The sequence below is a fragment of the Sorex araneus genome, chromosome X, assembly GCF_027595985.1.
Source record: "Sorex araneus isolate mSorAra2 chromosome X, mSorAra2.pri, whole genome shotgun sequence".
NCBI classification, from domain to species: domain Eukaryota; kingdom Metazoa; phylum Chordata; class Mammalia; order Eulipotyphla; family Soricidae; genus Sorex; species Sorex araneus.
The window spans coordinates 230275889-230291504 of NC_073313.1; the positions used below are offsets into that span (position 1 = coordinate 230275889).

Consider the following 15616-nt stretch of genomic DNA (forward strand, 5'->3'; position numbering starts at 1 on the left):
CTATTTCTCTCTTGCCCTTGAGATTAACTGATCAAACTAGTTTTGTTCTCAATACAAGACATATTTATAGGACCCAACACCCCTAGGTTTTGTCTTCTGAGATACAAAGGATGCTGTATACTTTTTCTTCCTGGTGTTCAAAAATGCTCTTTCCCTCTTTATTGGTTTTGTTTTGGTGCCACACAGAGCAACGTTCAGGGATTACTCCTGGCTCTAAACTCAGGAATCACTTCTGGCAGGGACCATGTCGGGTGCTGGGGATTGAAGCCTGGTCCCTGACAAGCGCCCTACCTGCTGCACTATTGCTTCCCTACCACCCCCTGCCCCCCACACACACCTTTCTCTTATAATGTAAAGTGTTTGGAAAGAGTTTCACTGTTCATCAAAGTGAGCTCCTGTTGGGGACGGGCCTAGGCACTCTCTGCCTCTGTCACTGTAAACAGGGACTGGGTGAAAAGGGGGCCTAGGCACCCCCTACCTTAGTTCCTGTAAACAGGAATGAGTATGGAGAAATGTGGCATGAGAGCGAGTCATCCCCTGACAGCCAACCTTGACAGGCGGCCGAAGGGCCACCATGCTCTGGTGGCCAGCCTGGAAAGGGGGTTGAAGGGCCACCATGCTCTGGTGACCTGCCTCGTGAAAAAAGCTGAAGGGCCACCATGCTCTGGCAGCTGGACTCAAGAGGAGGCTGAAGGGAGGACTGACTCGTGTCTGCCACGGCCATGCTCAAGGCCACATCTGCTTTCCCATGTTTCTCAAGGCTGAGAGAAGGAACTGAAAAACAAGTAATATTGGCAAAAATAAAGTTGCTTGCACCACTTGATTAATAATGTTTATGCCACTTATGTAACCTGCTGATCATTGCTAAAATAATACTATATAAACCCGCTTGGATTTCAATAAACTTGCTATATGCCGCATGTTGCATGCAGTCCTCCCTAGCCTACTCAACTCTCATTCCCTCTCTCCGGCCAAGGTTCAAGTTGACCGCGTGGGCTGCGGCAAGCTCCCTCCAAATTCATTCTGAATCAGAGTACTGGGAGAGGGTGGTGATCCTACTGTTTTGGAGAGGCCAAACAGAAAGAACTTTGGTTCTTTCATTTTACTTCAGTGACTTTTTTTTTTTAATTAAAAAAAAAAAAGGGACAGCAATATTAGCTCCTACTTAAGCTAAACTGATTCTCTCCTAAATTTGCTTGGACTAATTTAATGTCACATTTCACCTTGGTTTCTGACAAGAACAGGCCCACTTATAAAATTATATAATGATGATAACGAAGAACGGTTCTGTCAAGTTTTCAGGGCTGACAGCAATAAGTAGAATATCACTTTACCCATCACAAAATTACCATTCCATGGTGTGCGGCTTTAAGCCATGGTGGCGTGATCCACATCATTCTGTGAAACTATAACCTTAGCCTGCAGTAACAGATTGGTGCCATGAAAGTGTTAAATGCAGGCAAGTGTGCTGATCCCACCAAGACTTAATACCTAACAGACCTGCAGTTTGGACCTTCCCCAGGAATGCAGACTTAAATGGTGAGGATGGAATTTCCTGGTCAGAAAGAATGAGGCAACTTTTTCCATTCCCCAAAGGAAGATGAGATAATCTGTCACCAAACCTATTTCCAGTCCGTATGGGAGAGAAGTGCGAAATGATTCCCACTCGCCTTATTTTGCCCTCTTTCTGTAGATTAAAAACTTTTCATTTTGTGCAGCTCTTTGGAATTTTCTTCTATTTGCTGGAGGGGAAATTGCCCAACTTACGAGCTAATCAGTTCACAATTTCCTAGATTTTTAAAAGGAATTCTGTTGGATTTTTGTTATTTAACAATGGAAATAAAGGGGAGAAGATCTTATGTAAAAATTATTAAAATGTAATAATTTTTATTACATTTTAGGGGATACAAAATAGGAAAAAAAGTTAAATTTGCTTACTACTATATATGCAATAAAATATTATAGGAAGAAAACTTTCTTTGGCAGCGATTCTAAGTTATCAGACATAATTGCCTCCAAAGAAAGACCATTTTCCTTGTATGGGAGCACACATACAGCACTGTAGCACTGTCTTCCCATTGTTCATCAATTTCCTTGAGCGGGCACCAGTAACGTCTCCACTGTGAGACTTGTTAGTGTTTTTGGCATGTTTTCGAATATGCCACGGGTAGCTTGCCAGGCTCTGTCGTGCAGGCAAGATACTCTCGGTAGTTTGCCGGGCTCTCCAAGAGCCATAGCACAGCGGGTAGGGAGTTTGCCTTGCACGAGGCGGACCCAAGTTTGATTCCTCTGTCCCTCTCGGAGCACATATATGAGCGTATATATTTAATAATGTTATTTTCTTGTTTCTTTTGTTTTTGTTTTTTGGTATGTAATTCCCAGGACTGCTTTATATGTAAATAACTACAATATTTACGTTTTCTGAAATATCCTGAGTTAGCATAAGCTGATTTATTAGGGGGTATTAAGCTTGCACAACTGGTGATTTTTAAACTTCTTAGGATTTTTGGTATTGCTGAAGTGGTAGAGCCTATATAATAGCTCTGTTATTTAGGGATTTTGGTATTACTGAAGGGTAAGTCCCATATAATAGCTCTATTATTAGCCTCTTATGTATAAGCATAAGTGCTTGGCATATTTCTCTTAGTTATCCTGACAGCCCAGTAAAGTTGATATTATTGTATTGCTTTCCAGATGTAGAAACCGAGGTTTAGAGGTCAGGTGACATCCAGAATCACAGTCAGTTCTTGGTGAGGCTGTAATGAGGTGTAGTTAGGACCCCAGAGGTGCTGAAAGGGCAGGAGTGCATGCTGTGCCTTCCAGAACCCTGGGTGTGACCTGGATCACTGCCTGGGGTGGCTCCAAAAACCAGAACCAAAGGAAAACAAAGCAAAAGTAAAGGGGGAAAAAAGTGAAGATGTGATTAACTTCAAATTGGACTCCCATTTTTCTAGTTTTAGAGACAAAAACCTTTCAGACACTACCATAATGAATCTGTCCGTAGTATTTTTTTTTATGCTGAAAGACACTCATGGTGACCACACACTGTCTTTGTGTGTTCGGAAGCAGTATGAGCACGGTAGGCCCACAGGGAAGTGTTTTTGGAGAAGAATAGAAAGGTAGTGGACAAACAGGTTCTCCCAGCAAATTCTGTTATCAGATAACAGCAGTGAACCTTTACCTTCACCCTATACGGTATACATGCCGGCACTGGGAAGGGCCCAAGTTACAAAAGGAGAAGGAACAGAACAAACAGTAATATTACACCGAGTTCCTGACATCCAAACTATAGCTGCTGCATGTTCTAGTGTGCTTGTGGCTTGAAGGAATCCAACTGCTGAGATACTTTTCTCTTTTAATGCTGGTGCTTGAACCCAGGGCCTCAAGCAGATGAGGTGTGTGCTCTACTACTAGGCTGTATCCTTGACCCAATATACATTTTTTTTTCTTTTTGGGTCACACCTGGTGATGCTCAGGGTTTACTTTTGGCTCTGTACTCAGAAATTACTCCTGGAAGTGCTCGGGGGATCATATGGATCGAACTGGGGATCGAACCCAGGTCGGCCACGTGCAAGGCAAACGCCCTACTTGCTGTACTATCACTCCAGCCCCCCAATATACATTTTTGGGTTTTGTTATCTTGGATTTAAAGTGAATAGCAATTTTCTAAATGAGGATTTAAATCGTAATGCTGCCATACCCCTCCTTCCCTTTTCTTTACCACACTCATTGAGTGCAGAAGCTCAAGTCTTATTGCAAAGTTTGGGTTCTGGGTTCTTTAGGCAACAATTTTCATGATCAAAGGAAATCCACACCATCATAAATGTAATACTCACACAAAAACCACAATAACCAGGAAAGTCAGGAATGCAGTTCATGCATTAGACAAGACACTGAATGTGGCCTGAATGATGATTCCTTGGATTTCATAATTTACAAGGGGTGGGTTGGAACACAACGCAGGGGTCACTACTGGGGGTGCTTAGGGGATCATATTTGGTACATTAAAAAAATAAAGCATTTTTCAAAATAAACTTAAATTCCTTATAAAAAGTGAAATCATAAAAAATTTTAAGGAAATTCTTATTTTTATCTTTCTCTACCCATAATATCCAGGACTAAACAATCACTAGAATCTGATGTAAACTTTGAAAGTTTTGTTAAGAATAATCAAAATGTATAAGTGTTAACAACAGGGATTGCACTATAATGCTGTCCCCAAACATTTTATTTCAGTTATCGGGTTTGAACATCAAGAATAACATATGCTCTACCATTGAACTACATCCCTGGTTCCTGTACCAAGCTGTTTTTTCTTTTTCTTTCTTATTTTCTTTTTTTAAAAGTTTTTGAGCCACACCCAGTTAGTGCTAAGAACTCAGTACTGACCTTGTGCTCAGGGATCACTCCTGGCAGGGCTGGGGGACTATATATGATACCAGATATTGAACCTGGTCAACTGTATATGAAGCAAACTCCTTATCCATGTGCTATCTTTCTGGCCTGCAAACTTCTTTTAATTAAATAATTATCAATAAAAATAATTCAATGAGATATGGGTATAGATTTACTCATTTAAAAAAATCTGCTTCCTTTGCTTTTTTTGTTTTCGTTTTTTGGGTCACACCCGGTGATGTACAGGGGTTACTCCTGGCTCATACACTCAGGAATTACTCCTGGCAGTGCTCAGGGAACCATATGGGATGCTGGGAATTGAACCCGGATCGGCCACATGCAAGGCAAACGCCCTACCTTCTGTGCTGTCGCTTCAGCCTCTGCTTCATTTACTTTTGTATAAATAGTGTATAGCTTATTTAACCAGTTTACTATGGACAGACTTATTGGATCCAACTTTCGACTGCTACCGTTGAAGGAGCAGATCAGTAACTAGCCCTTTGCTATTCTAATCACACATAAAGATCAACCTTCACAGAGAGGGTCTGACGGGTCTGCTCTGTAACTTCTTAGTCTTGGTGGACACTAGGGGTGCAGGAGAAACCAGAGAATGGTGAGGTAGTGTTGCTACCTCTGTCAGACTCCTCTCTCCTCTCTGCAGTCTGGCGCACTCACAAGTTCACTGTCCTCTCCCCTTCACAGAACATCTGAGAACTCTTCTTTCCCACCCTAGCTCTCAGGTCTGGCCTCACTTCCAAACGAGCCAAGAAGCAGGAGCTCTGGGGAGCTCCAGTCAGCCCAGAGGCTCACTGTCTAATCTCGAGTCGCATCAAGCACTCTTGTCACTTCAGGAAATACTTAGATTCATGACTTACATGTAGAAACTCAAGTGCAAAGGGAGGGAGAAACGAACCAACATATTTTTCCCCTGGGAAAAAAAGGAATGCAGAGAGCGTGTAGAAAGGCCAAACTAGGAGAACAACCCAAAGAATATGAGGCCAAATATGCAAGTCGTTCTGAGGGACAGCGGGGAGTGGCCGAGTCAATGTAGGGGAGGAAGAGAACTTCATTTCCCTCTCACTGCTTCCAGCAAAGTGTTTCAAGCGTGTGTGACTTGGGGGAAAATGCTTGTTCATGGCTGTCACCCTTCAAGCTTCTGTCCTACTGGGGTGGACATCTCGTGCAAGCATATTCACTAGCTCCTCAGGTGACTCACAGAGTTTGGTCTGAAGACCAAATCTCAAGAATTACTTCTATGGTGTTATCTGACAGGTATGTCTCAGATGGTAAAATGTTGGAAACCAATGCTTTAAGGAGTTGTCACTTCAACTTGAGCCATACCTGAGATCTTTGAGGAGAAAAGCAAGTTAGTTATTGCACGTCTAACCTCTATCTCTCTATATATAAATATATACATATAAATATATATATATATATAATTTTTTTTAGGTCCATAGCAAGCAGTGCTCAGGGATCACTTCTAGCTGTGATCAGGGTGATATGTGATATGTAGTTCTAGGAACTGAACATGGGTCAGCTGTGTGCAAAGCAAGTACCTTCTCTCTGAATGCTTTGTCCAGCTCCTAATCCCCTAACCCCTTCTTTTTAAGCTTAACTATCCTTATCTCTATCCTTATTCCTCTCTCACCTGAGAGGGGCATTACTTAACTATGGAACCATCTCAACCAAGTGCTTTTATGTTTGTGGGAGACTGGGGACCCTGGATAGGGGTATGCTGCTGAACAAGGAAAACCTGAAAGGGTGGTTGAGACTGAGAAAGGATGTTAAGTAAATAAGAATTAATATTCTTATTTACTCAGAATGTTAAACCATAATTGACCGCATAGGGGAGGTTCAAGTGCTATTACCTCTGCAAGCTGGTCTCGGCAAGGCAGTCTTTGCTGTCAATCATTCTTTTGAATGCCAATGTGAGCAGAGAACATCTCTGGGATATGTGGCACCCGGTATGGTTCCCCCCCACCCCATCCCCAGCACCATCAGAAGTGATAAAAGAAAAAAAAGAAAAAGAAAAAGCCCCGCCCCCCCCCACACACACCTTTAGGAGAGTAAATGGATAAAAATTAGCCAAGAAGAAAACAAGAAGACACTAGCTCTTTGTGAAATGTTGGAATTTTGTTTCGAAATCCAGAGGTTTACTTTAGAGCAAGCAGCTAGCAAGTTAATGCTCCAGAGAAAACAAACACCCAAGGCCAGGGAGCTGACCCGTGCCCGCCCTCTCTGGGCCTCTGCGGCTGGCCAGCCTGGGCCGTTTCAGCACACCGCGCAGGAGAAGCCTGAGTCCCGCAGCAGGGGTCATCTCCATCTGCAGATCCATATCGACCCAATCTGCACACAAGGGAAGACTCATTCGCTTGAGTTGGAACTAAAGAAAATAAAACGTGCCGCCAAGAGGAAAGAGCCTGGAGGTGCTCCGAGCGGGCCGTGGTCTCCCATGTCCGGCTCTGGCCCTGTCTCCAGTACTTGAATGCCCCGGGGAAGGAGCCATAATTGCTTCCAAGTAAACAACACCCGGGGACTAGGCTTGCTGACCTCCAAGGTCCACGAAATCAGATTAGAGGAGCTAAGTGAAATGTCTCTTGCAGGCATTAAATAAGCATGTATTTGAGTTCTTAAATAAGGTATAATTTAGAGAGCCAGTGAGGATGCTCTGGCACTTACCTGTCATGTCTCAGGATAGGCGTCGGCAACACGCTGGTCAGGAGCCACCCAAACTCAGCCAGGGTGTGCAGCAGAGGGCCATAGTCCGCTTTGATTTCATAGCCCTGCGTGGAGAAGCACAGAGCTCAGGGCTGAGGGTAACGGCCACCTCATGGGAAGCGGCAATCCAGGGAGACGGGTTCACCCTCCACTAGCCACCGTGTCCTGGGCTCTGGGGCTCCTTCCTGCTCCCTGTTGCACCTAGCCATGGGACTGAGTTAGACACACTGGAGATCAGAGGGATTTTCATTTGATTCTCCAAAATCTGGGCATCAAACTCTCCTGCTTGCCAGGGGTGGCATGGGGCCAAGAAATAACATTTGGAAAAAAACAAAGTTCAAAGGTAGTTAAAAGACCACATATTCCAGGGATTGGGAAACAGAGGATTTGAGGATGGGAGAGGGAAAGATTGAGAACTGCTTACATGGAGAGTTTTCCACCACTTTCATTCATTTGGAAATGGTTTCCTCCAAATACTTTTCTCTAAATTCTTTTCTTTTCTCCTTAATGGGACTTCAAGTTTTTATTTTCTTTCTTTTCTTTTCTTTATTCTATTTTTTTTTTTTTTGCCTTGGCATTATACCTGGCTATGCTCTGTATTATTTCTGGCCTTTCTCTGGGGGACCAAATGGGGTGCCATAAGGCAAGTGTCCTGCCCACTGGACTATGTCCCCAGCCCTCAAGGTTAGGCGAAAATGTCTTGGAAGGCATATGTGTCCAGGAGCCAACCTGTGAGCAAGGGCCTCATATAAAAAAAAACACAACACAATACTTTCAGACTTGGTCTGTACCCTTAGGGGCAGTCCACTTCTGAGTGTGCAACAGCACAGTGCTGTGTGCGCCTACTGGCCTGATGACAGAGAACATGTGTTTGATTTTTTTTTTTTTTTTTTTGCTTTTTGGGTCACACCCGGCAATGCACAGGGGTTACTCCTGGTTCTACACTCAGGAATTACTCCTGGCGGTGCTCAGGGGACCATATGGGATGCTGGGATTCGAACCCAGGTTGGCTGCGTGCAAGGCAAACGCCCTACCCACTGTGCTATCGCTCCAGGCCCCATGTTTGATATTTTTGATTTAAAAAGTCAATTCACATGGTTATTAAAACAAAAAAACAGCATTAAAAATAACAACAAAACCAATATTAGTTTAGTTGTTTGGAGATAAAAATACTAGTTGTTTTTTTCTTTTGAGGGTAGGGGAGACGTTCATACACAGCGATGCTCAGGACTTTCTCCTGACTCTGTGCTCAGGGATCACTCCTGGTGGGGTTCAAGGGACCATGTGGGATGCCGGGGATCGAACCCAGGCAGCCACTTGTAAGGCAAACGCCCTATCCACTATATTATCACTCTGTCCCCAAAATGCTAGTTATTGACTAATTGCTTTTTTCCTTTCTCACTTTCAATCATCTGCCGGTTCCTTCATGTGTGAGGCTTCTCCAAGCATGTGGAGAGTGTGAAGAGTGGCCTTAAGCATGGCTATGGCTGTGACTGTGGCAGAGGAACCCAGGTGTTCGGGTCCTGGGGCTGAGATCTTCAAGCCTGCTCGGATTAGGAGTGAGCCTCCTCCATCCAGATCCCCCTTTTTCCAGTAGCTAGGCAGTCACACCCACAAACTGCCTCCAGTGCTGTGTCTTATTGTCTAGTTCTCCCTCTCGGAAAACCCAGCAAGCTACTGAGAGTATCCTGCCCACACAGCAGAGCCTGGCAAGCTCCCTGTGGCGTACTCGATATGCCAAAAACAGTAACAATGCTGGGTCTCATTCCCCTGATCCTGAAAGAGCCTCCAATGCAGCACCGTTGGGAAGGATGAGTAAAGAGAGGCTGCTAAAATCTCAGGGCTAGGACGAATGGGGACATTACTGGTGCCCACTGGAGCAAATAGATGAACAACGGGATGATAGTGATACAGTGATACTTTCAATCAGTCATCATGGCATTGTGCAAAGGGACTCAAGGGGAGCTTTGTTTAGGACTGGAATGCAAAATCTTGGGAAATTAACTGCTGCTTAAATTTGATTTGGGGGGAGGTCTTACAAGAGTTGGACACTGGGCAAAAATAAAGATATTTGTGGAATTTTGGTTTGCATGCATTCAGATGAAATTCTGAATATGGCACCAATATGGATTGCCTTTGTTAAACATAAGGATGTGATGCTAAACAGACTAGCACAAATTTGCTTCATTGTAAATCTCAATAGAAAAGTAACAGTGAATTTCCAGAAAATTGCAATTTTACCTCAATAACAGTCCATTGTTCTACTATGATGGCATCATTTCCTTTCCTACTGGAACCTGGAACTCCAGAGCCTTCTTCTTCATAGATAAATAATCCTTCCAAACATTTAGATAAATGGTCCCCTGTGAGGAAAATGTGCAATTAGGGAGAGTTGTAAAAACCAAGTCTCTTTTAAGATCATCTAAATTCTAATATAACCCTCTCAGGAAGCTGAAAGAGAGAGGTATTAGCTAATAAACACTTTCATATTACTGTCCTCCTCTCTAAAGGTTAATTTTACTTTGCAAAGATCAAGATAATATGTTTATGCCTCTGTATGTGAAAATCAAAGTGTAAACATGAAGACCATACTAACACAAATACAATAAAGAATACGATTTGGTGAGAAAGAGGCAAGTAGATTTCCTGAGCACAGACATCTGGCAGTAACTTTCACCTTGAAATCCACTTCTCAGTTTTGGTAAATATTTTTTATGCATGTTCATTATACCAGAAAAGAAAAGAAAATAAATAAAAACATCAATCATTAAAATTACAGGTACAATATTATAAAACTAATGTGATGGGCAAGTACTCAGAAAACATAAATCCCTAATAGTTATTTCAGTGGTGCTTACAAAAATACTAGGGGTCAGGAGTTAATACAGCAGTTAGGGTACATACCTAGCATGTGTCCAAACTGCGTTCGATTCTCAGCACTACATGGTCCCCTGAGCATCACCAGGAATAACCCAGGAGACCCCCAGTATCATAGGGCTGGCGCGGGGTCCCCGGCACTGCAGGGTCTGAGCAGTGTAGTGTCCTCGGGTTCTTGCAATGAATTGCTGACACAGTTGGTTGAAAATCACTAATGGGGCCTCTGAGCACCACGAGGGAGTCTCCTCCGCCTCCCCTCCCCTGCCCCCAGTCCTCCACCCCCTGCCCAAAGAGGAAAAAAATATTAATAGTGACAGGAAGATTCCCAAACAGAAGTCATTGTCAGGAGAATTCCTGCTGGGAAGGAAGTTCCCGGGAGGGCCTCTCTTGAATAGAGGACATTCTCTTGAAGAGTTGACAATAACCAGCTGGCCCTAATGAAGCTGATTTTGTTTGCTGTTTTGTAAAAGGAGACAATTTCCCATGGTCATGTGCAATGACACTCTTGGATTTTTATAGAGTGCAATGTCACATCCAAGTTTGCCCAGCTGCCAGCTATCTGCCAATCTACTGACGGTGATAAAGGCTTCCAGAATTTTCAATATAAAAGGGGCCATAATAAATATAATGTAATTTCCTATTTAAGATTTCTTGTCCAGTAATAAACTTTTAGAGAAAATTTTTAATTATTATTTAGCAAAAAATTTCAAAAAGAATTTACATTGTTCAGAGCAGCTCCCAAGAACCCTGTAAAGTTGAACTTACTAGTTGGAATTGATTTTCATAAATGACAATTTATGTTTGTTTCACTTCCTTTAAATGTATATGTCATTGTCATACCAAAGTGATCAGTGGTATCAAATCTTTTTTTTAATTGTAAGTTCAGGGAATCACTAGATCACCTGTAAAGTTGCTTATGTCCTAAAATCTTTTTTTCCAAAATGGAGCTATACATTTCTTAAAGTAATTACATACTCTGATTACGGAGTTCATTGTACTCTCACACTTAGTTACTTTGGGATTACATATTGTGAGAACCTAGGGTTTTGTCGCTCTAAAATTCTTATGGTTTATAAGACTGAAAAGTATGAAAGTGTGGCAAACCTAGACAATGCAATGATGTATGAAACAATAAAAAAGTGTCTCACTGCTATGCAGTAACATGGATGAATTTCAGATACAGCATCGAGTCAAAGAGATCGGAAATGTGGGCTGGAGAGCTCAAAGTGCTGAGCACAGCTCGACATGCAGGAGTCCTGGCACTACACGGTCCCCTGAGCACATGGGAGAGGCCCTAGAGCACAGGGTTGAGAGCAGCCCCTGAGCTGCCAGGTGTGACCCCAAAAATGCAAGAGGAAGAGGAGGACGAGGAGCAGCCATAGGCAAAGAGCATATGCCTCAAGCTTGGTAGTACAAGATCAGGTAGAATTGATCTCTGATGATGGAAGTGAGATAATGTCATCTCAGGATGGGAGATAATTAATAAGTGGGAAGTTAGGGTCACGAGAAGGGCTTTGGGGTCACTGGAAATGCTACCTTTATTTGGGTTGTTTTGATTGTTTTGTTTCGGTTTTGGGTAACAACCAGCAGTACACAAGGCTTACTTCTGGCTCTGCATGCAGGGATTCTTCCTGATAGGCTCGAACCCTGGTCAGGAGTGTGCAAGGCAAGCTCCTTACCTGCTGCATCTCTGCCTCCCCTTTCCCAACTTTTTTCTTTTTTGGTCTCTAATAGAATTTTTCCCAGCTTTAGGGAGCTGTGGTTGATACTGACTTAACGTATGCTACATTAGTTAGAAACGAGAGGTCTGGGCTTAGGAGTTGGCTCAAGGGCTGAGCATATGCATTCATACTTTGCATGCAGGGGTCTCCAGTTTGAGCCGAGCCCCTCAGAGTCCCCTGAGCACCACAGCAACTCCTGATCTCTGCGCCAGGAGTAGCACCTGAGCACTATTGGATGTGAACCCTACAGCGAAATAAACAAAAACAACGCCCTCCTCTCAAACAGCACAAAGTAACAGAACTTCAATCTTTTTCCTTTGATTCTCTCTGAGTGCTGCAGAGTCCCTGGCTGACTTTCTTAGTGCCATGCCAGTTCCCAGAGCCATAGAAGATTGACACTTCCCTGGGAAGGACAATCTTTTGAGAAATCTACCCTAAAAAAGTCCAACGATGGAGGCTGGAGGAAAGTCTTAAGGAGAAGTAACTAATCAGGTGCTCAATGTGCTAAATCTTCTAACAGGGTGAAGTGATAATTTGGAATGATCCTTTAGTAATTCCCTCCAACTGAGTCACCTCTTAATATGACATATCCCAGTGCCTCCCAACCAGCGTGCCCATTGGTGTGCTAGCGGGTCACTGTGTGCCAGGATCCAGGGCGCCCCCTGCTGCTCAGAGCAACTTTTATCTCCCTCCTACTGTGCATCACAAAGGACAAATCACATAGTATTGGTCCTTCCCTCCATCCTTCCCTTTCTTCCTCCTTCCCTTCCTTCTTCCTCCCTCCCTCTTCCTTCCTTCTCCCCTTCCCTCCCTCCCTTCCTTCTCCCCTCCCTCCCTCCCTCCCTCCCTCCCTCCCTCCCTCCCTCCCTCCCTCCCTCCCTCCCTCCCTTCCTTCCTTCCTTCCTTCCTTCCTTCCTTCCTTCCTTCCCTCCCTCCTTCTTTCCTCCTTCCCTGCCTCCCTCCATTGATCCCTTCTTCCCTCCCTAAGTGATGTCACATACATGCTTCACTCTGATGCTAAGGGGTTGCACTTCAGGCTACGATGCTTATACACTCAGTAGCTGTGCTTGTGCACGGGGCGAGTTATACACACATGAAGCTGTGGTGCTTACACATATGTTCACTTCAAGGTCAAACTCCTGGATAAGGTGCCAGCACATCTCATTTTTTATAATATATTTATTTATTTATTTTTGGTTTTATATATATATTTTTATTTTTAATTAGTGAATCACCATGAGGGTACAGTTCCAGATTTATACATTTTTGTGCTCATGTTTCCCTCATACAAAGTTCGAGAATCCATCCCTTCACAGTGCCCATTCTCCACCACCAGTAAACCCAGCATCCCTCCCACCTCCCCAGTCCCATTTTCCCCCACCCCACCCTGCCACTCTGGCATGGTATTCCCTTTTGTTCTCTTTCTCTAATTAGGTGTTGTGGTTTGCGATAAAGGTGTTGAGTGGCCATTGTGTTTGGTCTCTAGTCTACATTCCGCACGCATCACTCTTCCCCCCCCCCCCCCCCCCCCCGCATGGCCTCCGATCACATTTTACTTGGTGATCCCTTCTCTGAGTTGCCCTCTCCCCAGAATGTGAGGCCAGCCTCCAAACCATGGAGCCAACCTCCTGGTACTTATTTCTACTATTCTTGGGTGTTAGTCTCCTACTCTGTTATTCTATATCCCACAGATGAGTGCAATCTTTCTATGTCTGTCTCTCTCTTTCTGACTCATTTCACTTAGCATGATACTTTCCATGTCCAGCAAATCTCTTTAGCTGAAGGACTCACTGGGGTGTGACTTTGGTTAGATGTTCTCACACACCTGGCTCCAGGGAAGCTAGAAACTGTTCACAGACAGCAGAGCTGCCAGAATGGTGCTCTCTGAGTGGGCACCATTGGTGAATGGGTGGTGGTGGTGGTGGCGACACTGGGTATCAAACTTGAAAAGCTTTAGCTGCACTGTGTCTTTGAAAGACAGTCTAGAGGATCTTTAGAAGTGATTCTTGGAGGCTGCCTCCCTCCCTCCCCCCTCTCTCCCTTCCTTCCTTCTTTTCCTTTTCCTTCATTTCTTCTCTTTCCCCCCTTTGCTCCCTCCCTCCCTTCAGTCCTTGAAGTGATTTATGGAGACTCCCTGCCTGAACAACTTTAAAGTAGGTATCAAAAGAAGTGTGAAAAAGAACTCAGAACAACTTTAAAGCCTAAGTTCTATCTTACAAACCCACTCAAACTTTGCCCCTGAACCTGAGTGCTACCTGGCACAGGCGGCATCACCCTGAGGGACTTGGGCCCTGATTTGAGAAGCACAAAGATGAAGGATTCCCACAGGGGATGCAGGGTCATATGCATGTATCAGCTACGTATCATAGTGATGTTGCTGTGAATATGAGGAAAAGGAAACTTCCACTTTTTTTTTTTTTTTTTTTGCTTTTTGGGTCACACCCGGCGATGCACAGGGTTACTCCTGGCTTTGCACTCAGGAATTACTCCTGGCTGTGCTCAGGGGACCATATGGGATGCTGGGAATCGAACCTGGGTCAGCCGCATGCAAGGCAAACGCCCTACCCGCTGTGCTATTGCTCCAGCCCCCTCCCGCTTTTTTTTTCTTTTTGGGTCACACCAAGCGATGCACAGGGGTTACTCTTGGCTCTGCACTCAGGAATTACTCCTGGCGGTGCTCAGGGGACCATATGGGATGCTGGGAATCGAACCTGGGTCAGCCGCATGCAAGGCAAACGCCCTACCCACTGCTATTGCTCCAGCCCCGGAAACTTCCACTTATTTAATACTGTTTGTCCGTGTCTTTTTTTTTTTTTCTTTTTGGGATACACCTGGTGGTGCTCAGGGCTTACTTCTGGCTCTGTGCTTAGGGGACTATATGGGGTGTCTAGGATTGAATGCAGGTTGACCACATGCAAGGCAAGTGCCTTACTTGCTGTACAATCTCTCCGACCCTCACGTGTCATTTTAAACATTAAACTGTATAGGGGCTTAGGGGCCCAGGAGATAGTACAACAGAGCAGGGTGTTTGCCTTGCATGTGGCGAGCCTGGGTTCAATCCCCAGCATCCCATGTGATTCCCTGAGTTCTACTAGGAGTGATCCCTGAACGCAGAGCTACGAGTAAGCCCTGAGCCCCATCAAGTGTGACCCCCAAACCAAAAAACCAAAAAAGACAGAAAAAATACTAAGCTAAGGTGGACCCAGGATGTTCTCCAAGAGGCTCCTGCTGGAAGCACATTCCCAATCAGTCAGCTTCCCTCCTTCCCCGAAGTCCCTTCTGTATGACACTGCAACAGCTTCACAGCTTCCTCACTTTCATTCCTGTCCTCTAAGAAAAGTTCCCCAAATCAGGTCAGAGAGTCTTTCAAATGGAAATGCAGGAGTATTCCTGAACACATCCAGTGTCCCGCATAACCAACAACAACAACTAGCTGGCAATGACAGTTGGAAATGATCACTCTGGACAAGAACTGAGTGCTGAGAAGTGGTAAAGGAAAATAAATGCTAAGCTTTCAATAACTGTATTGCAGACCTTACTGCCAAAAGGGGAGAGGGAGACACAGAGAGAGAGAGAGAGAGAGAGAGAGAGAGAGAGAGAGAGGGGAGAGAGAGAGAGAGAGAGAGAGAGAGAGAGAGAGAGAGAGAGAGAGAGATAGAGAGAGAGAGGGAGAGAGAGAGGGAAAGAGGGAGGGAGGGAGGGAGAAAGAGGGAGAGAGAGGGGGAAAGAGGGAGGGAGGGAGGGAGAAAGAGAGCGATCAAGCAGGAATGAGAGTAGGGGAGAGGGGAGAGGGGAGATTGACAGAGACAGAGAGATAGAGAGAGACAGAGAGAGAAGTATGCGGGTGGGGGGTGGCGGGAGGGAAAGGGTGGACAATGGTGTTGGGAAATGTATACTGGTGGGGG

General features: G+C 44.5%; 1 protein-coding gene across 1 annotated transcript in view; it reads right to left on the minus strand.

Annotated features, from left to right (window-relative positions):
* Nucleotides 1-15616, minus strand: part of RFTN2 (raftlin family member 2) — a 73078-nt gene that overhangs the window by 18419 nt on the left and 39043 nt on the right. The window contains exons 6-7 of the mRNA XM_055121889.1: nt 9355-9476; nt 7075-7178 (exon numbers count right to left, since the gene is read on the minus strand). Of these exons, the coding sequence (XP_054977864.1) occupies nt 7075-7178; nt 9355-9476 (226 nt within the window). The remainder of the gene's footprint in view (nt 1-7074; nt 7179-9354; nt 9477-15616) is intronic.